This window comes from Calidris pugnax, unplaced genomic scaffold (genome assembly GCF_001431845.1).
Source record: "Calidris pugnax isolate Ruff unplaced genomic scaffold, ASM143184v1 scaffold28, whole genome shotgun sequence".
Taxonomy (NCBI): Eukaryota; Metazoa; Chordata; class Aves; order Charadriiformes; family Scolopacidae; genus Calidris; species Calidris pugnax.
Window position 1 is genome coordinate 17,048,236 of NW_015090842.1, and position 25,546 is coordinate 17,073,781.

At 41.3% G+C, this 25,546-nt stretch overlaps 1 protein-coding gene across 3 annotated transcripts in view; it reads right to left on the reverse strand.

Annotated features, from left to right (window-relative positions):
* The window catches only part of TOX3 (TOX high mobility group box family member 3), a 103,004-nt gene that overhangs the window by 59,944 nt on the left and 17,514 nt on the right, over positions 1-25,546 (reverse strand). For 2 of the 3 annotated variants that reach the window (XM_014942112.1, XM_014942111.1), the window contains exon 1: positions 24,925-25,317. The exons of the other annotated variant lie outside the window; for it this stretch is intronic. In XM_014942112.1, the coding sequence (XP_014797598.1) occupies positions 24,925-25,026 (102 nt within the window). In that variant the 5' untranslated portion in view covers positions 25,027-25,317. Of the gene's footprint in view, positions 1-24,924; positions 25,318-25,546 lie in introns of those variants that run through there. 3 annotated transcript variants of the gene reach the window in all.

Consider the following 25,546-nt stretch of genomic DNA (forward strand, 5'->3'; position numbering starts at 1 on the left):
AAAAGAAAAAAACATATTTTTTAAAAATATCCCCTCAATACAGTCAAGAATCTTCCTCTCTATTAGGGCCTGTAGTAAAGCATATAGACAGTAGCACCAGTTCAAAGTAAGCAGCAACGTGACAGTTTGATTGTGATGATACCTACACAGACGATGATCTTTTATAAGCCTCTGTGCCACCTCGATTTACTGTGATGAATGAGAAGAGGGACTTGGGGGTGTTGGTTGATGGAGAAGCTCAACATGACCAAGCAAGGTGAGCTCACAGCCAAGAAAGCCAACAGCATCCTGGGCTGCATCAAAAGCAGCGTGACCAGTTCAAGGGAGGTGATTCTGCCCCTCTGCTCTACTCTGGTGAGACCCCACCTGGAGCACTGTATCCAGCTCTGGGTCGCCCTTTATAAGGAGGACATGGACCTGTTGCGCAAGTCCAGAGGAGCGCCACAAAGATCATCAGAGGGCTGGAGCACCTATCCTGTGAAGACAGGCTGAGAGATCTGGGGTTGTTCAGGCTGGAAAAGAAAAGGCTCCAGAGACACCTTATAACAGCCTTCCAGTGCCTAAAGGGGGCTACAGGAGAGGTGGGGAGGGACTCTTTGTCAGGGAGTGGAGCCACAGGACAAGGGGTAATTGTTTTAAATTGAAAGATGGAAGATTTAGATTAGATCTCAGGAAGAACTTCTTTCCTGTGAGGGTGGTGAGACGCTGGAACAGGTTGCCCAGAGAAGCTGTGGCTGCCCCATCTCTGGAGGTTGAAGGCCAGGATTGAGCACCCTGGTCCAGTGGGAGGTGACCCTGCCCATGGCAGGGGGGTTGGAACTCAATGTCCTTTAAGGTTCTATGAATAAATTTATAGCTCAATACCTACATTTGATTTGAGTCATTAAAAGAGGAAATCATTTCAAGAGATTATTGTCCTTACAGAATACTTTAAAACCCCAGAAGATTTACAATTTTTCTATCACACATCAGATTTAATAAAAGTAAACACAAACAAGCATAATGTGGCTAGTCTCCATCAACAAATAAAGCTTTTTTAAGAAACTTCCTGTGCTTAAACTAGAAACTGTCTTATGTCTGTCTATAAACAAAGGACTCCTTAATCTATATTGCACCAAAGGAAATCAGTATATTCCCAAGAAAAGAAAAAAAACAGGAATCAGATGCAAAACATTGTGTTTTCTTTAATTGCCTTAGAAAATGAAAAGCATGACCTAGAAATATTTAACAGATGAGATGAAGATTTTCTTAGAACTGCAGCACATCAGATTCCCAGTTTTATTCCACAATCACTTCATTCTATACAGCCTTAAACACCAAGATTTAAGACAACTGGGGGGCTACCTACCATACAGTATTGCTATCTGCATAAAAATGTAAGCAGATGGCTATCCTAGTGATTTGACCTTGCAATTCCACTTTTTAGCCTAATTATTCAGTTTTTATTAACCCTGCAGAAATTAAAATCCATGTGTATACTGTTACAGTCTACCTACTTTAAAAAAAAATAAATAATCCTGACCCCCTGACAACCCTGACAAACTGAGTCAAAACACCTGTGGATGTAAGAAAAAGAATTTGCTGCTCCCTCTTACCATCTTTACTGTACTATCATCATAAATAGAAACAAAAATGTCAGTAGTGTCACAAGATGACTCATTAATATAAACTGTAATTATACAGGATGGTAGTCAGTCATGGTGATATACATTATATAAATAACAACGTATATTACACAGAGTCATAATATGGATGACTGTATGTAACATCTGCAGTAGTGCCTAGGCAGGTCTCCCAGAGCCCTCCACAGATAGCCATGAATTAAGCACTACCAGGAGGTCCCTATATATTATCATCTCTATTTTCATAGAACAAATCAGTGAGGGACAGACACAATAAACGGCTTGCCCAAGGTCATACAGCAATGTAATAACAGAAATGGGACTGGAACCCAAATGCCCTGACTTTTATTTTAACAAATACACAGTGTTTCTTCTTGTATAATAAAGAACAGAAACAGAACATATGTTATTTTAAGAGAATCCACTTGCTAACTTGAAGTAATCAGGTTTCATTAGTTTACTTAGACAAACCTTGCACTATGTTCAGAACCATAGGAGGAAAGAAGACTAATAAGACAAAAGACTAATAAAAGAATTGCCATCAATTTGATAAGGAGTGAACTAGATTTGTATCACATCCACATCCATGTGAATCAGTGACATTTTTAAAAAGGATGCGATAGTTTAACCATAAAGACTTTTACCAAAATTAATATCTTTTCTCACCAAGAAACTAGACAGCTTTCACTAGATATTCATAACAAAATGCAGAGGTACTAGTTTTAAATCAAATACAATCTCTATCTAAAGGCATTTTCTTTAAAAAGTCACTTTCTTAATACAATAAGCCTTGGGAAATAAATTTCCTGCTGAAATTACTCCATTCTTTCTGTGCCACAGTGAGAAATACAAGTAGAATGGCTCGAATGAAGCCCTACTCATTTAAACTGTCTCTATCAGAGCCCAGAGTCCAAAGGTCACATTAGTGCCAAACCATGCACACACGTAACAGAGACTCTATTGGGACACTGATAACTTTCAAACATCCCCAACCCATAAAAATCATGATAATGGCTTATTAAAAATTACTACATAAAAAATTGTAGCTTTTTAACTACTGCTTCAAAACCAAATCTGTTTTAGATTGAAGTAATCGGTAGAGAAGGCTGAGGGAAAACAAGGTAGAGAACTCCATATGGAGCTGAAGGAACCAGTGTGGTGTGTGAAGAGACCTCTTTTTCGGCCTCCCAAAGAAAATTTATTTGGAAGATCCAAACCATGAAAGATCCAGAACCACCCAGCTGTCTCTGCCATGTTCCCTGAGAGCACAGCACAACCCACCCAAGATTCATGATCTTGGATGCATTCCTCCAAACCCTCCTCTCTTAGCACATAACCATGGATCTTTGTGTCAGAAGCAGCAAAGACAGGGTCAGGATATAAGTTGTTGCCTTCCCACCTACCCATTGACAGTTTATTTGCCTTTTTTTTTTTTCTGTGTTTACTGACAAAATTACCATTTTGACATGGCTCAAGCTTTGAAATTCCAAAGAATTGTACCAGAAAATACAGAAGCTTCATCCGAACCACAACTATGCCAGAAGTTACTGCTTTTACTGACCCCATCTATCAATTTTTCAATTCTTGCACCAGTGAAATTACCACATACAATAATTTAAAATGTTAAAGTATCAAATTCTAAGCAAAACATTGCTGAATACTGGATGACTGAGGTACCTTATATATTTTTAACTTAAAAAAAAATTCTTTGGTTAATCTGAAACCGCTAGTTTGGATTTTCCTTTCCAAGGACATGATGATTAAGAAATTTACAAAACTTTGTAACAAACACGGTTTTCAATTATGTTTAATAAATCTTTGGTATAAATGTGAATAGCAGCTTATGCAGATGAAGAGCACTAAACAACTAATTTAATGCTACTGAGCAAATGTCATTAACATTTTTTGAGGACTGGATGAATATTAGCTTTGTTGGTAAATGCCATTTTGAATATTTAGGGGTTTGTAAGGGTGTTTCATTTCTTTATACACAACAAATCTTCAGGCAGTACTTCTGTCTGGTTGTAGGAAACTACAATTGATATCTTTTCCATATATACTTAACCTCCTACAGATTTATTTGATTCTCAATAATTACTATTCTCTGGTAAGAGGCATATGTTATTACAGCACACTGCACTCCCACAAGCTGTCCACTCAGTGTATTTTAATAAATCTCTGCCAAAGCTGTATAAATTTGATCCTGTTTAAATTTAATAAGGATCAGAATATATCAAAGCACAGATTCCCATGGGAGAAATAGATATTTTGCATAGTTATTGAGTGCCCTATTCACAAATACAATGTGTAAGACCTAGACCATCAACCTTGAATTAAAAAGAAAAAGAGATTAATGTGTGCAAAGCCAGCTACTTCTTAAATAACTAGTGAAATTAGTGTTTAATAAAACATTTTTCCCTATACTACTGTTAAAGACAGAAGCACTGCTACGGTTTTAATATAAGCATTCTAATATGAAACTACTGAATATCCACAGTATAGAAATACCTTTTCAGGTGCATTTGCAATTCTTTCTTTAAAGCTTTACCTACAGAGATTGCTAAACATGTCACCCAGTGTTTCTCTTTGGGTTATGCCTTATCCTTTTCTATTCCGTGGCCCCGCTGCCTTGAGCAGAGAGCGACTGGGAGCCACGGCTGCCGCAGAACCCGAACCAGCTCAGGACAATGAACAGCACAAACTCATATTTTACATCCATTTTCTTCCTTTTTTTCTGGAAGGATGTCTAGAAGAGGAAGAAATTCTGCCACGCTCTATTAATTCTAGGTAAATTTTGGTGATTTTACATAATACCCTACAAAAATTTGTGTTCTATATTAAGTAGATCATTTCAGTGCTCGCTGTGGCAAAATACCAGGAGACTCAACTATGCAAATAGATCCTGACCTAGCATCTTGGGAAGAATTTTGAGGATCACTATCATAAACACAAATACTGCAGATCTTCCAAACACAAATACATTTATATAATTAGTTCTTCAGATTCCAATGTTATTTTGTTGCTGTTGTTTTAAAGAAAAACCGCATATAAGGGGGAAAAAGCCAAACACCTAAACCACATTTCCACCACCATGTGTAGAGACCACGTCTGGGAGCTTCTAGTTATAGAAATGATTTGTTTGCCTTCCATAGAAAAGCTGCATTCCTTATCACTGGTTTCTATTAGTAATTGCATATATAACTGTGTATACAACCTACCACCTTCAAAATACCTCCACTTTCTTCCATCATCTTTGATGTTTACATGATAACAGTTATGGGAAAGAAATGAGACTATATTTATCCTGAATTAAAATTCATCTTTTCAGAGTAAGAGCATGAAAGTCAAAAGACAAATCATTTTACATGGAGTAGAGATCCTTCCCAAGGGAAAAAAAAATGTACTAAATCAATTTGCCATTGTTTTACAAGTCAGCCACCAAGAATGAAATCACAGACGGCTGAAATTAATAGGAGTTTTGCCATTGACTTCAACGGGCCAAAGATGTCATTCTCGGTATTTTACTATACACAGAAGCCTGATGTCAGAATTAGTACAGCTTTATGAAGTACAGTACAACATAATTCAATCCATCAAAGTGAAGCCGATCATATCACCGCTCAATCATTGTTCTCACTCACTTCTATGGTAAGATTCATTCTTTTTTCTTTTCCCTTTACTGTCATATAGGTGTTGGAGTTGGGAAAAACCTCAGCCGTATTTGTCAGCAACATTCCTTTATCCACTGCCAATATCATGGTGTTATGGTGTAAAGTGCAGATATAAAAATGAAGTTGAAAATTCAAATGATATCAATGGAAACGTGTGGAAGTCACAACACAGGCACCACAGCTTTGCCAGAATATTGCCATTGAAATCATAGAGCTTAAAACACAATGACTTTGAATTAAGATCAAACAATACCATGATATAACTATTCATCCTGGGTAAACACATGGCTAGGTCTTTTATGTGCCACCTGTAGCACAGGATTACAATCTGTCTTAGTTTTCAAGAATTTTAGAAAATATTGCATATTGCACGCTGGTAACTTTGGATGCATTTGTTTAAGAGGTTCAGTGCTTAAGCACAAAGAGGCTGAGTTAAGAGTACAGTGACTTAATTTCCTTGCTTTTACGGGTTTGTGTCTTTCAACTTTAATGTTATTTCAACAAAGTGCTTTATGTTTATTATGGAGATATTCTGCTGTATTTCCCTTTTCTCAGTTCATGAAATTTTCGATATAACAAGAAAAAAACAGCTCAAATTCCTATTTTGAAAACCATATTGCCATTTTTATTCAGCCTGTATTTTAATATAGCATCAATATTTAACTACTTCATTAAATGAAGTGTGACTTTTATAGTGAAAATGTCAGTCTTTGCAGTTCATTAAATTCATTTAAAGTATAGCTGCTTGATTTTTTTTCCTGAAGGAATAAAGGACTATTAAGTGAAGGCATAAACTTAGCATTAGCATGTACTTTTTCCTTCAAATTAACATCCAAGATTTGTAACAGTCTTTACAAATTTAAGGGATTGTTTGTATCCTTTTGCATTATCCTTATTTTTATAATAGATGTCACTTTAATAGCATATACAACTGTTTATCACAGTTGGATATGACCAGTAGGATGTCATAGAGGATATTAACGTGTCACGTGCTATTATGAATCTGTAGAATTCTACAAGTAGTATTAAAAATACATTATTTTGAACTGTGGCATCTGGAAAAATAAACTGTATATGATGTAAAACGTAATAACTCTTGGAATCCAACAGGGTTTATGAGTACTGTTTTTCTGTTTCATAAAACATTCTTTGATGAGTATCCTTCTTCAAGGAGAGTTTCTATTAACTAATACAACAAAATAAAGGGAAAGCTCCATTTCCAGAGAGGTAGCACCATGTTTTTGCCAGATGTAAGAAATCCTGGTGGATACTCTCTAGGACTTCTGTGACTGATATCTCTAAACCTGGAAAAGCTAGTTATTTTTGATCAACAAATTGAATCAATTATAAAATACTTTAGCAAGAATAAAGCTGCTCTGAAATGTACTAGGATATAAAAGTGGTGTTTCTTTCTTTTCAACCTACTACCCCTTTCAGTGTTTGGGGTATGTCTCAATGACAGTGAAATCTTTGGTTCTGGAAGACAATGACAAGTTCTTTTCAATTTTAGTGTTTGGGTCCCGTCCCCCCATCATCCCTACCCCCCAACAAAGCAATTTGATTAGGCTGCTCTCTAAGTAATGATCTGAATCACTACCATGATGATTCTCACACTTCCTATTCTCAGATTGCACTAAACAGTCAATGCTTAATTTATTACAATACAGATGGTGATTAGTGGGAGGGGTTTGGACATTTTAAAGGACTTCATTTTCATAACTAGAATATTCATCCTATGAAAATCAGATACTTTTCTAGTGTCTTAAATGTAGAATCCAAAATGCATGCAAACATTTTGGGTACCATTACATGCCACAAAGCTTCAGGCTGGAACTAGGACTTTAAAAAGTAGTGAATTATTCAATCTATGATTGTAAAGTTCACCATATTCCCCATTCTTCTCACATGTGGGCACTTTAGCCTCCACCCAACCAGCAACTGGCACCTAACTAGAGAGGAAGAAAAAACAAAGAATGTAGTAATTAATGCCTACTCAAGCTATAAGTGTCCTTCAAGAAACATTTGTCCATGAATGTTGCACACAGCGAAGTTTTATTTCCTAGGAAAACTACTTTATACCTCCAAATTCGTGTGATTTGGTTTTCTATGTGTTAAAAGTAACAGGCTTTATAAGAAATTCTGGTGCTTCAAGTACTTTCCTCTGGATGATTTTTTCCAAAGAGTAAAGAGAATAAAAATTGAATTATCATGTGAGTATAATTCTGAAGAAAGAAATAAACAGGAAACTCTAAAAATTATACAAGCAACAGCCCATTAACATATACAAAAAAGCAAACAGGTACCAGTGACACATTTGCAGATTGGAGTTTGAAAGGAACAGTCTTTGCACACTGTTATTTTCTACACTGTTACATCTGCCAAACCAAACTGATGGGCTCGAACCAGCAATCCCTTACAGCAAGACCACGTGGAGCTAAACCAAAATCTTTCCTTCTAGGATGTCATGAGTTAACAGGCAACTACAAAGGGAGAGGTATCCAGCCAGCTGTATTAAATCCATATGTTCTAGACAGGTCACAATTACCAGCTCGCTCACACCAGTATGCAGTGCTTCAACTTGAAAGCAAACTCTTCACCGAGTTCAGATAGCTCTCCTGAATGACATGAGGGCTTGGTTCTCCCACTGCATGGACCTTCCAGGCAAAGGGTGAAACAACACCACTCTTCCAGATCCACCTTGTTCTAAAAAAGCACAGGGAGGATCAAATTAATCTTTGTTACCTGTTCACCTTTTGCAACCATAGGATCGTTTGGGTTGGAAGGGACATCAGGAGATCTCTCATCCAACCTCCACCCAAAGCACAGGCCGCACTGAATTCAGGAATTGCTTGCTTGGGGCTTTTCTTCAGTCAGGTCTTAAAAACCATCAAGGATAGAGACAACCCTTTTGGGCAACCTGTTCCAATACCCCGTTATCCTCAAAATTATTTCCCCCTGCCCCCTCCCCATACGCAGTCTGAACTTCTCAATTCAACTTGTGCCCGTTGCCTCTCATCGTCCCGCCATGAACCCCGGTGAGGAGCCTGGCTCCATCTCCTCACAGGTTCTGGGGCTACTCTCAAGTCCCCTGAAGTCTCCCCTTCTCCAGGCTGGACAAGTCCCACTCCCTTAAGTTCACAAGGCAAGAGCACCAGGGACTGACCATCTTGCTGGCCCTCCATGAACTTGCTCCTGGTTGTTAATTTATGTTACTACCCACCAGGACCTGACTGTCCTTTTCAACAGATCCACTCCCCAGCCAGTCAGACCCCAGCCCACACCTCTCAAACCAGTACACCATTAAAAGTTTTGGATACATTAGGCCAAGGATAAATGCAGTGACACTGAGCTTCAGGGTTCTGTGATGCTAAAGGAGCCTCACAGATCTCCAAGACCCTTTTTCAAAGTCCCCTTTACAAGAAGAAGAAATAATTAATTTTTCCTTTTTAAAATTCAGATAAAAGACTTAATTACCAATTTGATGCACAAGCATAAACAAATAAAATCCTATTGTGAGTATTAAACAGCTGAAGTAGGAAGAATACTTTGGAAAATTGAACCTTTGAAGAAAACTTTCACAACACCTATAGCCACTTGCTTCAAAGTTGCTCCAGCAACAAATGAACCCACACTTCAAAAAAAGACAAAGCTAGAGCCCTCTTTAAAAATTGTATACTGGTTTTTAATAGCACTTCAATTGCACAACATTATGAACCTGTCCTTGGACACATTAAGAAATAGCAGCAATGAAACTTGAGAATTAGATTTTTGCGCTCAAACTGCTCATAACCAAGCAGCTCATCTTCACAGAACATTTCAGAGTTCAGTAATTCCCAGGAAATCATGCTGCTAATACAAATAAGCAGACCTCTTAAAATGAGGCTACTGATGTCCAGGAAGAGCCATCCAATTCTTAACACCTCCGAACTAGCAGATATTTTCTACTTTTCAAATTTTTCTGGACTCCCAAAATTAATCTACAGATTTCTTTAGTCTGAGACTCAAAACCAGTCCAACCGAACGATCGCTTCCAAAATCTGTGATTTCCCAGGTCTTTGACTATTGTACTACACATTTGGGCCATCTCATTTGTAAACAATAACTAAACTGATTCCACCCCAGTTGAAGAATTTTGTTGCCATAAAATTTCTGCTCAGTTTTACCCTTATTTAATGCAACTTCTCAAAGAAAATTACTTGGACGGTTTCAATTTTATATACTCCAAACACAGGACCATCTCAGGAAGTCACCAGATAATCTTCATGTAAAATGAACAAGCATGCCACTTACATTTTTCTATCATATAATAGGCTGGGAAAAAGAAATTTAGCAGAAACAAAAAACAACACAGCAATTAAAAAGAAATGACAATAATAATAATAATAAATGTCATCATAGAGGACAGTAACAATTTCCCTGTACAAGCAGGTAAGAAATTACGTTATTTTTGTACACTGGACTAAAACCGGATACAAATGAAAATTACAGGATAAAGTATAAAACATATTTCCTGGGAATGCTGCAGTCTCAAAAACTTCTAATTTGCTTACAGAAAATTAATACAACAGCTCTTTTTGTTGTTATTTTTATACACTGGACTAAAATCCGATGAAATCGGAAAATCACAGGATTACTTTATTTCCTGGGAATGCTGCACTCTCAAAAACTTCTAATTTGCTTACAGAAAATTAATACAACAGCTCTTTTAGAACTGAATTCCTTTTACATTAATTTACTGATTTAGTAAAGTTAAGATAGAAGCATCCTTGCAACTCTAGCCAAAAATACATATTTCATCACTATGTCTGCAAGAACAAATACTCAGCCAAAAATATGTATTCATCACTATGTCTGCAAGAACAAATACTCTATAAAATGATATAGGGAGTTGTATAAAATTCATCAATTTGCTACCTGAATAGGATTATAAACTGCCCATTTCAAGGAAAGATTGAAAGAATGGAATTATGCTGTACCTATGTACCTTTGACATTAACTAATAATCTGTCATTTAACTCTTATCCTTAATTTACTGTACTGCAATTCTACTTTTATCATATATATAAAAACAATTGGTGCTGTGATTTGCTTAAATTTAAAAATGAAGAGGCTACGTTCTACAATGGCAGAAAATACCAACTGTTTGAGGGGATCAGAGTTTTCCTTTTGCCACTCAAACAGATCAGGTCAGGCCACGAGTAATTAAATGTCCAACCCTGGGGCAGAGGAGTGTATCTGCAAAGGACCAGGTAGTTGTAGTAGCTGCCCCTTCCTAGGCTGAAGTATTGACAATGCTGCTGGCAGATGGAACTTCTTACACAAACAAGACTACATACTCTGCCTTCGGGCAGAGGAGTGTATCTGCAAAGGACCAGGTAGTTGTAGTAGCTGCCCCTTCCTAGGCTGAAGTATTGACAATGCTGCTGGCAGATGGAACTTCTTACACAAACAAGACTACATACTCTGCCTTCATGGACTAAAGGGGAAATCAAGGTATCCACTACCATCACTTCCAATTTGTAGGACCTCTGGAGAAGAGAAACAGACTTGCATTGCTCAAGAACACAAATGGATACTAAGATGGGCTGCAAATTTTTGCAAGTGTTTCATATAGCTCCGTGAAGGGCTGGCTCAGTTCCACTGCCCAAAGGCTTCCTGAAAATGGAGTTCTCATTCAGATCTGTGAGACCACAATACTTTTAGAAACTTGGAGCTGAGGCGGTCACCAGGTAGCAGAGCGTGGAGGTGAGGAAGCAGATGACTATCTGATGTGCACTCTCAAAACACCCACACCAAGACAAACCATTGAATAATTTGATCCCATGCTTCAACAGACCATCAGACTTTGAGATGTGGATTTTTCCATCACCTGTTTCAGATACTTAAAGGCCTTTTCCCCACCACCATGTAAGAGCAAACCATTTCTAGAGGAAGAACCAAGTAGTCTCTCCACATTCATAGATACTAGGTAACTTCCCAGCACCTATATATCTCATTTATAATAGTTTTCCACTATAAAATTAGACTTCAGAGATGACTTTTCTTTACTAGCTGTTGAGAGGAAGAACCAAGTAGTCTCTCCACGTTCATAGATACTAGGTAACTCCCCAGCACCTATATATCTCATTTATAGTAGTTTTCCACTATAAAATTAGAGTTCAGAGATGACTTTTCTTTACTAGCTGTTGTGCATAACTCCAAAATTGTTGTTGAATCTGTAACTGTCACATCTATGGTGGCCTTGACCAAACCAGACTCACGTGGGATCACAGAGCGCACAACGCAACTCCCATATCACGTGTTTCAGAATGTAAACATGAGGCCTAAAAGAATCATGTTAAGCCAAATAAAAGTACAAACAACCCCACGGTCCCAGTTTCAGCCAGCCACAATTTATGATATTTAGCACAAACTCAGCGCCTTGGAAGTGCTTACTGCTCCTTTGTCCCCGAAGCAAAAATAAAAGCACACAACCCCTAGGTCCCAGTTTCAGCCAGCCACAGTTTATGATATTTAGCACAAACTCAGCACCTTGGAAGTGCTTACTGCTCCTTTGTCCCCACCGCTCTGGGAAGGCAGCCTCAGCACCTTACCCCTCCACAAGACAAAGGCTTTTTTCTCATTCCCCCTCTAAACTCATAGCTGGTGCTCACACAGCCACACCTGGAACAGCACTGTCTTCTCTCTCACCCTGCTCTTCCCAGTATTACTGTTAAAGCACAGATACTTCAGTCCCTTATGTCTTCTTTTCTTAAGAAAAATAAATTCTCCCACCGTAAGGTACCTATTTAAAAAAAAAAATAAAAAAGAAAATAATCTTTACTGCCAGACCTGCAATTTTATGTGTCAGTTCTTTCATACTTCAGAGATGAAGATTATCTAGACCTTCCCAACTTGAAGCAGCTGAATATAGCATTTTGCTTCGTTTTCGTTCGGTATCTAAGCTGGGGAAAACATAATACTGATTCATTTATTTAGTAGAAGTGCAGGAAAAAACCAAGTGGAGACCATTTTTTATGATTTCCAGTGGGGCAGATGTGCTGCTTCTGGTAAGGATGAGAGGCCAGACAGAACCAGTGCTTTTCAGCAGCCAGAGCAATGCTCCCCAACGATACAGCCCGTCCCCACGCAACGTACCATCGATACCCACTCCTTTGTTTTATCAGCAGGTACAAAGAAGTGGCTTTATCCTTTTAGGAAATGAACAGTTCAGTGCCCAAGAAACTACTATTTCAAAATACACCCTCCAAGCCGAATTTTTTCCAGAAAGTTTATGAAGCTCAATTCAAAAGCAGAAACATCTTTCTTCTTCAAAGAGGGTATATTCCTATGTGCAAGAGCAGGATTGCACCCATTTCTTTTGAATCCATAGAAGATTTTAGAAAATAAGGATGGGAAAGAAAAAGTTGAGCGTGTTTTTAATCAGTTCTTACAGGAAGTTCAGTTTGTTTTTCTGTCTCATTGATTGTTTGGGTTTTTTTTTTTAAGATAAACATAAATCATCTTCACAGGGAAAACTTCAGTAGTTGGGATCAATAAAGCAACTGGCCTTGCTCTAGCATACATACTGAGATTCATCATCTAAAATCTTGTTATTTCTTATTTCTACATTCAAAGAACCCTGGCAAGTAGAGTTTCAGAAAAAGGCTGCAGATAGGAGCTCCTTTGCTTGGGTGCCGTAAGCCAACAGAACAGAAAAGCAAAGATGAACCCATCTCTTTTGATCAAATGAGAACCAAAGGTCAGTTCTCCAAAATATATAGAAAATCTTTACATTTAAGATGTATTTTCACCCTCTTCTCCCCCCAAATTCCCGCTCCACCCAAAAACCCACAACAACAACAAAAAAAAACCACCCGGAATTGCAAGAAGTTTAGGAACTTGGGCGAACTGAAGATACTTGATCCTCCAATTGTTAACTATTCAGCAGCGATCCCGAGCCACCACTCCCTCTTCCTCATTAAGGTGTTTCACTGCCCTTTCTCTGTTCCTTTTCTAAATCAACAAACGGCCATTCCCTTTGGCAACACAGAGCCCAATGACTGCTTCCTATCCCAGCAGTGAGGAAGATGAAGTAAAACAGTTAAGACTCATAAAATAAGAAGAAATGGAAAAAAACGCAGTTAAAAAGAAGTAGGAGATCAAAGATTTCTCACTGTCAAAGTTCTGTGCCAGATTTGTGGTGCATCGCTTGGACTCACTGCAGCTGCAAAGTATCAGTCTGAGTCCGTGATTCTGAAGGACCAGAATTGATTTTCCTCCATGGAAATTGTTCCTTCTTTTTTACTTCCACATTCATTTTATAAGAAAAAGGTTACATCTGGGGGACAGAAAGGAGGGTGTAATGCTTGATGTCAGTTCTCACCCATGCAGAGAATAAATGAAACTCAGAAGATCTACGAATACTTTATATACTCTAAAATTACATGGATAGCTATTATATTTTATGATTTCTACACTTTATCTTTCCATGTGCATTTTAAATACTCACTCTATTGATGTCATAGTATTTTAATGGAGTTTATTATCATTTTTGAGTCACAGAAAGACTGAGAACGAGGCAGAACAACATAATGTTCACCTGCAGTTAGTCATAATATGAATCAAGCTCTTTATCATCACCCTCTCTCACTTATGCCTCGGGATGGAGTAACCCTAAAAGCTCTGATTTAGAAATAATCCTGCATAAACACACAAACAACATGGAATATGATCCAGAGAGAGCTACAGTGGAATTCAGTTAATTAGCAATCCACAAGTTACAAGCAATGATGAGGAGCCCCATGATCTCCAAAGAATTTGTGCGTATCCTGCTGTATGTACTCTCTACAGCAGCAAATAGCCTCTCCCCGCATTTCCCCAGCGGTGGAAGATCGCTGCAACTGATGCAGACCAATACACATCGTCTGTGCTTTAAAAATCTGTGACTGCACAAGAGTCACGTTTTTGATTCAACTTTTATTAGTTACATGCATTACAAGTAACAGCCGCCAATTTTCTTTACAAAAACCAACACAAAGCTCAAAAAAACCCACACTCCTTAATACGTTATCAAGTGAAGAATCGGGATTCTTTTCTGGTATGTAAACTCTCCGCCAAGCTATTAACAAAAGGGCAAATTCTGAGACCTTCCTTGAAAAACCACTATTTACCAGAGAGGAGAACACAGAAGACAGGCAGCGCGCTCGTATGATATGTTATCGCCAGCAACGCATTCATGCTGATAGCAGTCAAAGCCAATCTTTGCCATCCCTACCCAAACACTTTCTAACAGCGAAGACAGCAAAAGGCTGCTATCCTCTCACAAGTTGTTTGCCGAGTAAATTTAGAAAAACAGTTTTGCTACTTAAACTGGGCGAGCTGTAGCTGCAGATTGAGGCAAAACAGACACAGAAGCTCACAATGCAATCTTACAGCTGCTTTTCTGAGAAGAATTACAGGCAGAAGAGCAAGATCGATCTCCGAGCTGTACGCTGGACGTACCACAAACCTGTGTATGCAAATACCGAAGTGCTATTGGTTTGCCTACTTGAGTTTATATTTAATGCACAGAACTACCAAGTTTTCCTTTCATATGATCTTTGATTAATCTCTCTGAGTTATATTTAGCCCTAGAATACACAGCCTGCCTTTCCCCTTGTTCAGTCGGAGCTGCACGTTGGCTGAAATTCTGTCCTGGTGGTGGGTGGCTCCAAGAATTTGGGTGCTCTCAGGCAGCAGGTCCAGGCCAAGGCAGGCAGCAGAGCCACAGGGACATGAGGAAGCCACCCGAGGAACGTGTTGATGCAAAGCACGCTCTGAGAGTCCTCTCACAGGCAAGGTACCCACAAAGCTGACTCCCAAAGGCTAAACCTCAGAGGCGAGTCCTCATCCCCACAAGGCACAACGACTGGGAGAGCCTGGCTGAAGCTCTTCACTGAAGCCACTGATGCACACCTCCAATTCAAACGTTCCTCTCAAAAGGCCAAGGTAAGACAACCTTCAGAACTGAGAAGGCACCTACGTACAGCTTGTCAAACCCTTGAAACAACCATTGCACATTTTCAACAAGCCACGCAACACCCTATGCACCCTACAAACATCACCCAAGACCCCAGCACAAAGCTACCACCTTAAAAAAGGCTTAGACAAAAGTAAGGGCATGCAACAAAGGTGGCTTTCCATACCGGCCCCTCTGCCACGTCATAAAGAAGAGGTAGGTCTCTCCCATGGAAGCGATGACACAAGACACCCTTTAGGAAGCCAGGCTGCCCTGGGTGACACAACTCCTGTCTGATTTACCACCCCATATGTGCTCCTGGGGTCTCAGCTGCACCACCACGGGAGCAGAAAGATAACTTTAAGTAGGTTTTAAAAATGTCAGAAGGAAAGGGCAGCAGAAGCATCTGTTAAATCCCTTTAATTAATCATCTCTTGGACTTTTAAGTTATTTGGGAGGAAAAAATAAAGTGATACAAATGACTCCATTTTATCATTTGAAATACAGCTACTGGACACCCTCGGAAACCCACGAACATAGGTATAAACACGTTATTTACTTTAATGGTTACTTTGTAGTGCAAATCTAAATTAAGCTCTCACATTTGCACCTCATGATGTATTTACATTTGTGGTATGCCCAGTGTACAGTCTTGAGATCAGTCGTGTATTGACTTACAGTTCTGCTGTGGAAAAGAGCAGAAAATGCACATGTAAAAGTCTGTTTATTTTGCCATATATATACATTAGGCTTTTTTATTTATTATTATTTTAAATGTAAGGTTAATGTATTTCAAACCATATCAAGCAAACAATAGCAGAAAAAGGAACCATGTTGGGTTGTGGTAGGAAACCACAACTAGCAAGTTTTTCCCTAGAACAAATCAATACCGTGATATCCCCATATTTACATGGCCACCTATTGTTAGCATTCCATCCACAAGCTTACCAAGAACCCACAAAAGTAACAGCATTAACCTACTAAAGCAAACAGAATGACTATTTTCCTGTGCTTAACCAAATTCCTATTTATTTAAGAAAGCAAATTGCTTAAAAAAATAGAGCTGTTAATCCTCCATCAGTAAAATAGTTTACTGATAAAAGTACAGTTCAACAACAGCACTTTTATTAATAACAAAGTAATACTGATATACAGTATCCTAAACCACTCAAATTTCAACTATTTGTATAAGCCATATGACTATAGATTAGCACAAAAAGAACGGCAGATAAATATGATCTGCTCCGAAAATAAGCTACTCCACTATGCCGCAATTGATTTTTGCATGGTTTTAACACAATTTTTCATATCAAAATTAGACAGTTAATCAATATTGAGGTGTTTAAATATGTCCTGAACCTACAAACCTTTATATAATTCAGTGACTTTAAATACAGGACTTTTCCCACTGGGACAGAAAAGATGATTCATACAGTTCAGATTGTTTCCAGGGATAGGTTCCTTGCAAAAAAACCCAAACCAAACCAAAACCCACACCAAAACAAGGGTTCCTTGCAAAAAAACCCAACCCAAACCAAACCAAACCAAAACCCACACCAAAACAAAACACTCAATTTGTGTATCTAACACTATTTGGTTTTTTGATCCCTATCTAATTTCTCTCATCTTAACTGTTTATAAAAACAGTGTAAACTATAGCCGCTTTGGGTGCTAAACACAGAATAGTTTCTTTTGAAAAATTTTCTTAAGAAAACCAAACAGATCGGTGAAGACAACATGCTTCAAGTGACCAAAAGCATCTGCATGTAGACTCTGTTCTCCACAAATCCTACCATACTGGTGACTTCACACATTGCAACCTTTTGTTGGGTTGCCCAGTTGATCAAAACTCTTCAGACTATTAGAGAAAAGAAAATCTAAATGTAAATGCATCTGTTCAAGCAATATTATTCTTTATCATAATGATCTTCCACCATCATCAATGACATACTTTGTAAGGCAGATGAGGAAAGTGAGGAGATACCCATGCTATTGCCTCTGCAGCTCTCACCTCAGCCAGCAGCAGATAAGATCATGCCAACAACAATGAAAAAAATAATTTAAAAAAAACCAACAAACCAACCAAGAAAAAGCCCAGAAGACAAACAGATCCCTTATTTCAGAGGTTGCCAGTCCAAATCCTGGCATTTCATCCCAGCGCACCCTTCATTTTTAACATCACTATGTCACAACCCACTCTTTTCCATAAGATTTAGCTTTAGCTCTCACAAGTCTTTGGCCAGGAATGATAATATATGGTCGCAGTGACCCAGACAGCAAAAATAAAACATGGAATTGATAACAATTTCTCCCATGAAATGCCAAGGGCAGGCCTGATCTAATGCCCATATAAGTAAGTGAAAGATGTCCACATAGAATCAGTCTCCAATGAGCATAAACAAAGCTGAGATACAAGTGCCAGAAGAAAGAGAAAAAAAAGAAAAAGGAGATTTCTATCCATGATTTTATTTTTTTTTAATCAAGCTTAAAGGGATATTAAGGGGTTCTTTCAACTGGCAGTTTTAGGGAATGGACTGCTTTTCTTTTCCCTCTTGATACTTACACGGTGCTTTTCAACAAAATGTGGGCTGCTGGGCAAACTGGCCATGCAGGAGTAAACAGAGAGCACTGATGCCAGTAGCTGGCACATGGACTATGCAAACAAACTGAAAACTAGATGAGCTGCTTGTTTAAATCATTTTTCATTTTTGGTAATAAACTAATATTGTCTAGTTTTAGTAGCACACCTTTTCCAACCGAACTGAGCCTGCAGCACTGCTCGATCATATCTCTTTCATAAAACTCAGTTATTTTTAACGTGATGAGTATAGTATTTTCAGCATGTCTGCCCGTTACCATGAAGTGTCTGAGAAAGTTCATTAGAACATCTGTTCAGCTGTGTGAGGTACCTATGGCAGGAACAGTTGTATAATGACAGTCCCCCCTTTGGTTTTCGCTAGTTCAGCATTCCCGTAACGCCTGTAGTTTTCAATATATTGTTGCAGGTACAAACAGAGAGAATACATTCAAAACAGAATTTTGGATTGCTTTGACAGGTGCTAACACGCAGCGGAAAAGATACGAAATAGAAATCTCGTTACAAAAATAAATAATGAATAAGGCGGCAGCAAGCGTGATCTCATCAAAGCCTTCATCTGAAGGGAGCACGGTGGCAAAGACCAGAAGGCTCTTGTGTGACATTGTTATCTAAAGTCCTGATTAGATTTTCACCTCAGAGTTCTCAATTTTGGTAGCAATCATCGCAAAGATACTATGGTGACTGGCACTCTATAAATACATCACACAGACAGGCAACGGTATAGGAGACGGCGATCAGATAAGGGTTTGAAGCATTTGAAAATTCAACCCTGCTATTAGGGCTGTGTAACAGTACTCAATTTTACGGCAGTAGAAATGTGATTACAGATAAAAAGGTAGGATTAGCGCTGTACAAATTCTTCTCCTCTTAAATTAGATTGTCATCGTTCAATAGCATTAGTTCGGTTTTTAGGGAGTGTCAGAATTCAACAAATATATAGGCATGTATTAACTGTAAATTTACTAAAAGCCCGCAGCAGAACCCAAAGGTCACCCTTTGATCGGCCTCGCTTTGCCAAACACTGCACAAAACTGCCACAAAGGAGTCACACGACTTACAGTCGACCCAAGCTATCCTCATCCCAAGTATCTGCCAAAGAATATAAGCTGTTGTTTCCTGTGTTTCTGTTTTAGGTTTTATTAGAAATTCATAATAACTCATTAGGGGGTCCGGCCGGACGCGGCACCCCCATGTGCAGCACAACCTGGGATGCAGGCGATCCTTCGGGAAGAGGGTTCTTGCCATCCCAGTGGATTTAGTCAGTATTTCCCTCAATCTAGAACCCGACCAGCAAGAGGGGGGTCAAGCCCATGGCACGCACACATCAGAGTTGTGATTGCTACAAATTACTATTATTTGAAAACACACCCACTAGCCATCACACACACCATACCTACTCCAGGTTACCTCTAAGCATTAAACTCAAACTCTTCATATGTTACTCTATATCATTTCAAGTATCTTACTAATACAAGTGTAACCTATGGTAACGAAAGCATCTAAAAATACTTTTAAAAATCAACTTCTACTAAGTATTCTTTGTATACAACCAACTCAAATGGTACATTCAGTACGGGAACGGCATTATTTGAGCAACAGGAAAATTCTACATGGTACAATCCAATTAGTATCAACGTTAACACGTGTTCACTCTGAGCAACACGGGTCCTGCAGGGCTCCTGCCTTTGGCGTGCAGGGGTTTCCCATCACAGCCAGCTCCTCAAGTGCATGGTGCATGCAGGAAGATACCTCCTGAAAAACAGCATCACAGAAGTCATGGCCATGATATAAATCAGAATTTGTGTTCCTGTGGACATACTCATCTGATCATTGCACTTCCTCTGGGAATCACAGCCACCATTTTTTAGTGTGAGACTGGACAGCCAAATATTTTGGGAACTTTTTTTGCTCCCTGGCAGTAGCTGCCTGCACAGTTCTGAGGTTTTGAGATACCAGAGGCAGGGGTGGGCTGTTCTGGGAAAGAAGCAGTTCGGCACAGTTGCCACACGTGCCAGAAGGTCAGTGGGAAATAACTGAAGATAAAAAGGCCTTCACTGAGCTGACACTGCAACAGAAAGTTCCCAATCCCCTGCTGAAACTGTCTCCAGCGAGACCCGTATTGGTGTCCCTGCTCGTGCACCTCGACTCTCTGCTTTGTGGGAGCTCCTTGGTGCTTTGTGGCCCTCTCCCACCACCTGGGGCCACCTCTGCCATGGTCAGGCTGTAGGTATGGCTACGACCACGGCACACATCAGCTTCTAGTTGCCAGGGGGTGCCCAGATGTAAAGGAGCTTGTAGGCAGGGCAGACGACGAGTGAGCACGGAGCCTCAGCACACACGCACCCATTGTCTCTCACCATCTGCTAGATGAAAGAGAAACCTATGCATACAGAGCCACGCTAAATTTGCAAGAAGAGTAATTTTCCATCGTTTGCATAACTGTAATCCATTTCTTTGCTAACAACAGGCACTAACAGGAATGACTTATAGCCCCAGTTCAGCACGCTACTAAACTACCGCTGTCTTGGCTTTACCTCTGGAAGAACAAGATAACCTTCCCGAGCTTCCTTTGTGAAATGCAAAATATTTCAGCCAAAAACATCAAGCTCTGACATTCACATATGTATGCTAGCACCTAAATTAAGGTATGTACGTTTGAAATTTGTACCCTGCAAGGACAATCTGTAGAGAAGAGATAAACATTATAAAATGTGGACAGCTAAATAATGAAGTAAGGATTCTGGAATTTAATATAATGATAACTCAAGCACTGAGCTGTACGTGTTTTGGGTTTGGAGTTTTCTTTTCCTTTTTCCAAATTGCATTATAAGAATGATGGTTCCTTTAATAAAAAAAAAATTAAAAAAATGTATTTGCTATGATGAATAGTAGTTCCCTAAATATTTTTAGTACAAGACATGTAATTTCAATAAGTGAAAAAGTTTGTTTAGAAAAAACTACTCAACTATAGCAAATGTCCAAAATCATTCTCCATCTGCAGAACCATAAAAGGGCTCAAAACAGAAGCAGAATGTTTTACAACAGCTGGTCTCTTTCAACTTTCTGTAATTTTTATAGCTATTTTGTGGTGATTTTTTTTTTAGCACATCGCAGCAGGACTCTTCTAGAAACAGGCAGACCATGATTTCACCCATGCAATTCCATGAAGCAGAGGTGCATCGCTCTCATCCCCAACCACCACCAGCCAGACACATGCAGGGTCAAGTTATGTTCTCTCACACCAGGACGGAAAACTTATCAAATATGGCCCTGATCCAGCAAAGCACTTAAGCGCATGCTTTACTTTAAACACATAAGTAATCCTATTAGAGTAAATGAGATTCAGCATAAACCACTGGACTGAATCTCAGAATACCTTGGTTGTGGCCCTGATTATGTCAGTGACCGACTGTGTAACCTTGGACAAATCACCATATTGCTGTGTCTTTATTTCCTCTTTTGCCCTTTAGGTGCGTTGACCATGTGGCACGCCATTCTCACCATAAATGATCCCAATCTGGAATCTTCTAGAAGCTGCTGTACTACACATAATGGCAGGGATGCTTAAGTACTTTAGTCCCTTTTCAAATACCTGTCACATGCTCAGAACTAATGCTTACCCAAAAAAAAACAACCAAGATGACATCATGCATCACAGAAACATAGAATGGTTAGAGTTGGAAGGGACCTTAGAGATCATCCAGTTCCAAACCCCATGGGCAGGGACACCTCCCACCAGACCAGGTTGCTCCAAGCCCCATCCAGCCTGGCCTTGAACCCCTCCAGGGATGGGGCAGCCACAGCTTCTCTGGGCAACCCATTCCAGTGTCTCACCACTCCCATAGTGAAAAATTTCTTCTTGATATCTAATCTAAATCTATCCTCTTCCAGTTTGAAGCCATTAGCCCTTGTCCTATCACTGCGTGCCGTTGTAAAAAGTCCCTCTCCAGCTTTCTTGCAGGCCCCCTTCAGATACGGGAAGGCTGCTGTAAGGTCTCCCTGGAACCTTCTCCCTTTCCCCTAGGCCTACTTATCCACTATCAACAACCAATCCCAAAAGCATGAATTTGCTCTAAAAAAACAAATGTGGAGAAGGCCACCGACTGAAGGGTACCTGCAGGTGTGGGCCAGGACAGCCCCCAGGCACGGGGGGGTTACAAGCCCAGGACTCACCCTGCAGTTCCCCCCGCCGCTGGTAGTCACAGGGCAAGGAGACCCCAAGCCCTGCCGGGGGGTCAACCTGCCAGGGCCCTGCCCACTAAAGGAGAAGAAACTGCTGAGAGAACCTGCTAAAAGCACGTTGTGGGAGACAGCATCGTCTCGCAGGGTGCGATGTTTTCACTCAAAGGCTTTGTATTGAGTATTTTCAGACTTTGTGACACAAGACACAGTTTTCCACAGGTAGGCCCTGTGCCATCCACTCTACGTCTCAGCCATCCTGAGAATATTTTCACATGTGTAATTCTGCTTTTGCACACATACACAACCAGGCAAGGTGTTTACTCTTGCCATCACGCGTCCTGCTTCCCGGCAGTTGTCACAGGCAATGTCACTGTCACGAGGAGAATATGGATTCGGCTCCTAACAATGAAGCAGGCACGGATGAGTGGGCAGGATACTCAAATGAGTTTCAGAAAGACTTGAGGTGAAATACTGTCCCCAGTGAAATCAATAACAGTTCTCCCATTTACTTCAGCAGAGTAAATATTTCAACTCTTTTTTTTTTTTTTTTTTCTATGCCTTCTGGTCATCTCGGTGCCTAACAGAGTAATCATTTATTGTCCTTAGGAACACAGGGAAAAGGACAGAACAGATAGAAGGCGAGGAAAGATTTGAAAATAAACATACTATTTTTTCCAGGTTGATTAAAAAAAAAATTTAAAAAAAATACCCCAACAAAAACTTACAATGATTCCTGGTGTTACAGATTATAAACAACGCAGAAAGAGGAGATTAGATTAACACAGTTAAGATCCTCCTTTCTAGGAACTCATTCACAAATTCCTCTCCTGTCCTTGAAACACCTGCACAACCACCACGCTCCTGCCTCCCCAGCTGAGCCCCGCACGAGCTGACCGCAGCGCAGAGATACCCCTTGTAAGACACACAGCATCACGAGCTGGACTCCCTTAATTAAAATATTTTCTGCTGCAGATTGGAAGCCTGGCCTAGGAGGCACTTGCCAAAAATTACGTTCAGGAGCGCGGCAGCCGAAATGGGATTTTGAATAGGGCAAAAAGTTAGTTACTTGTGGCTTGTTCTGAATGTGTGCTCTGTTCCCATTGTACGAGGAGGGGAAATACAGTCAAAAGGTTACATATAACTGTGCATTTGCAGCAACTCAATGGACACAGGAAACTACTGGTTTTCAGAAGCCAGTCAAAATTTTGCAAAAAAATCAAAATTAAAAAGAGCACGTACAGTAACCTGTAACAGAGCCTGAAAAAAACACACAGCCTGCATAACACAATAAAGTTACTGAATAAGTGCAATTTACAGTGAGCTTGCTGTCAGTTAAGAGTTGCAAGTTTCCAAAATTAGTTGGCGTATCAGACAACAGCGAACATCCACCACGCATCTTAGAGCTCCTGAAGTCCTTAGCAGCATTCAAAGTCCAGGTTGACGTTTCATCTTTAATTCATGCTCCTGTGCCTTCCTATATTAACTCCTAACAAAGCAGCATGCTAATGGCCCGGGCGCAGGGAGCATGCGCGGGGCAGGGGCTGTACCCGCTCCCCATCGCCAGCCAAAGGACATCCCTGCCCTTCCACCAGGCAGGCAAACACCACCGACAAACTGGACCACCACAGCAGCCCAGATGGAGACCATCCTCAAGAGCAGCAGCAAAGTGCGCTCAGGAGATCTAATTTGGAAGCAATTTCTCCAGGAGAAAAGTTTTCTTCAGCCACGGAACCTCCTTATTTGAGCCCACGTTATTTCTCCCTCTCCGTTACCTCTGTAATTCATCAAACTTTACCTACTCCTTTGGAAAGGACTCTAAAAACCGCGGGTTTTAACACAAGGCTCAGGCTTTGGGCAGCACCCTTCTTCTCCCCAGCATCTCATGCAGTGCCTCACAAAAGGCCCCAGAGGTTGGACAAACACAGCACCAGGAAAAACACAGCGTGAAAGGGATCTTTATGTGCATGTGTGAGGGCCCAGCGCTAATAGCTCAATGTGCTATTGACACATCGCAGTGCAAACAGCTACGGCTTTTGCAAAATAGCATGACTCACAGTGTCATTCTTAACTTTGCCTTTCCCAGATTCGGGCGATTTGTGAAACAAATCATCCCCGCGTTATTAAAACACGTTTTTTTGGTTTGGTTTTTTTTTTGCCGGTGAAGGAAGGGAGCCGCCGGGAGGTGGCTGTTGCTCCCGCCTGGAAGGTTTGCTCCGGGGGGGGAGCAGACAGAAGTGGGACCGCAACTTCTCCGACAATCCTCCTCAAACCAAAAGCGTTTGTCACCCTCCCGTGCGAGCAGCTGATGGACTTTTAGATAATCCTCCTGTTCGCTCAGAGCACAGCCGGGATCACCCCAGAGAGAGCAGAGCGGGGGGGGGGGGGTCCTTTCCCTTCCCCTCCTCTCCCTGGCAGGGATACCCGGGCTCCATCGGGGGGTTCTGCCCGACCCCCGAAGAGGCTCCAGCCCGGGGAGAAGTTCAGCAAGTCCCGGCCGGAGCCCCCGGAGGCTGCACGCCCGGGAGAGCCGCCTTTTGTTCCGCGGCTGCGGGGAGGGGGGGGGTGGAGAGGGACCCGCACCCCGAAGTTACCGGCACCGGAGCACCCGGGGTGGCCGAGGCCTGGCGAGGAGGAGGAGGAGGAAGGAGGCGGCCCGGCTCTCTCTCCCGTCACTCGCCGCCACCAACTTCCCGGGGCTGAGCGTCCCACGGCCCCGCAAGATCCCGGGGCTTTCGGGCATCCCCCCACCCCATCACCCCCCCGCCCGAGCCTCCCCGTCCCGACGGAGCCCCAACTCCGGCTGTCGGGGAACCGGCACCGGCAGCAGCAGGAGGAAGAGGAGGAGGAATTAACACACGCGGGAATAATCACCTTGTTGTAGTTGTAGTAACCCAAACACTGGGCAAAGTCCAGGTTGGAGGGGTCTCCGGGAAGCGAGCTGCCCGCCGCAGCCGGGTAAAATCTTACATCCATGCCGGTGCTTGGGTCCAAGAAGTGCACTTGGAGAAACCGCCGGGAGGTTTAATAGATCCACCTTCAGGTGCCTTCCCCGGGGCTGGGGGGACGCGGACAAACCGCCGAGGGGGAGCGGAGCTGCGGGGGCGCCGAGCCCTTCCCTGCCCGGGGAGCGGGGAGGATGGAGGGCCGGGGGGCAGCGAGGGAGAGGGGCGGCGGAAAAGTGCAGGTAAACAAGGAGGAGAGGAGAGAAGGAGGAGGAGGAGGAGGAGGAGAGGTGGGCGGCGGAGCCCAGGTGGGTGCCCGTCCGCCTCGGCGGGAGGAGGGGAGGGCAGGGGAGAGGGAGGGAGAGAGGGAGGGATGGAAGGAAGGAGGGAGGGAGGGAAAGAGGGAGGGAGGGCTGTTGTTTTTTAAAAGCTCGGTGCCAAGCCACGGGCTTTGCCTCCGCATTCAGGAGCAGCTGCTGTACACAAAGGAGCCACGCGCCCGGCGCGGACGGACGGACGGACGGACAGACGGACCGACCTCCGCAGTCTTG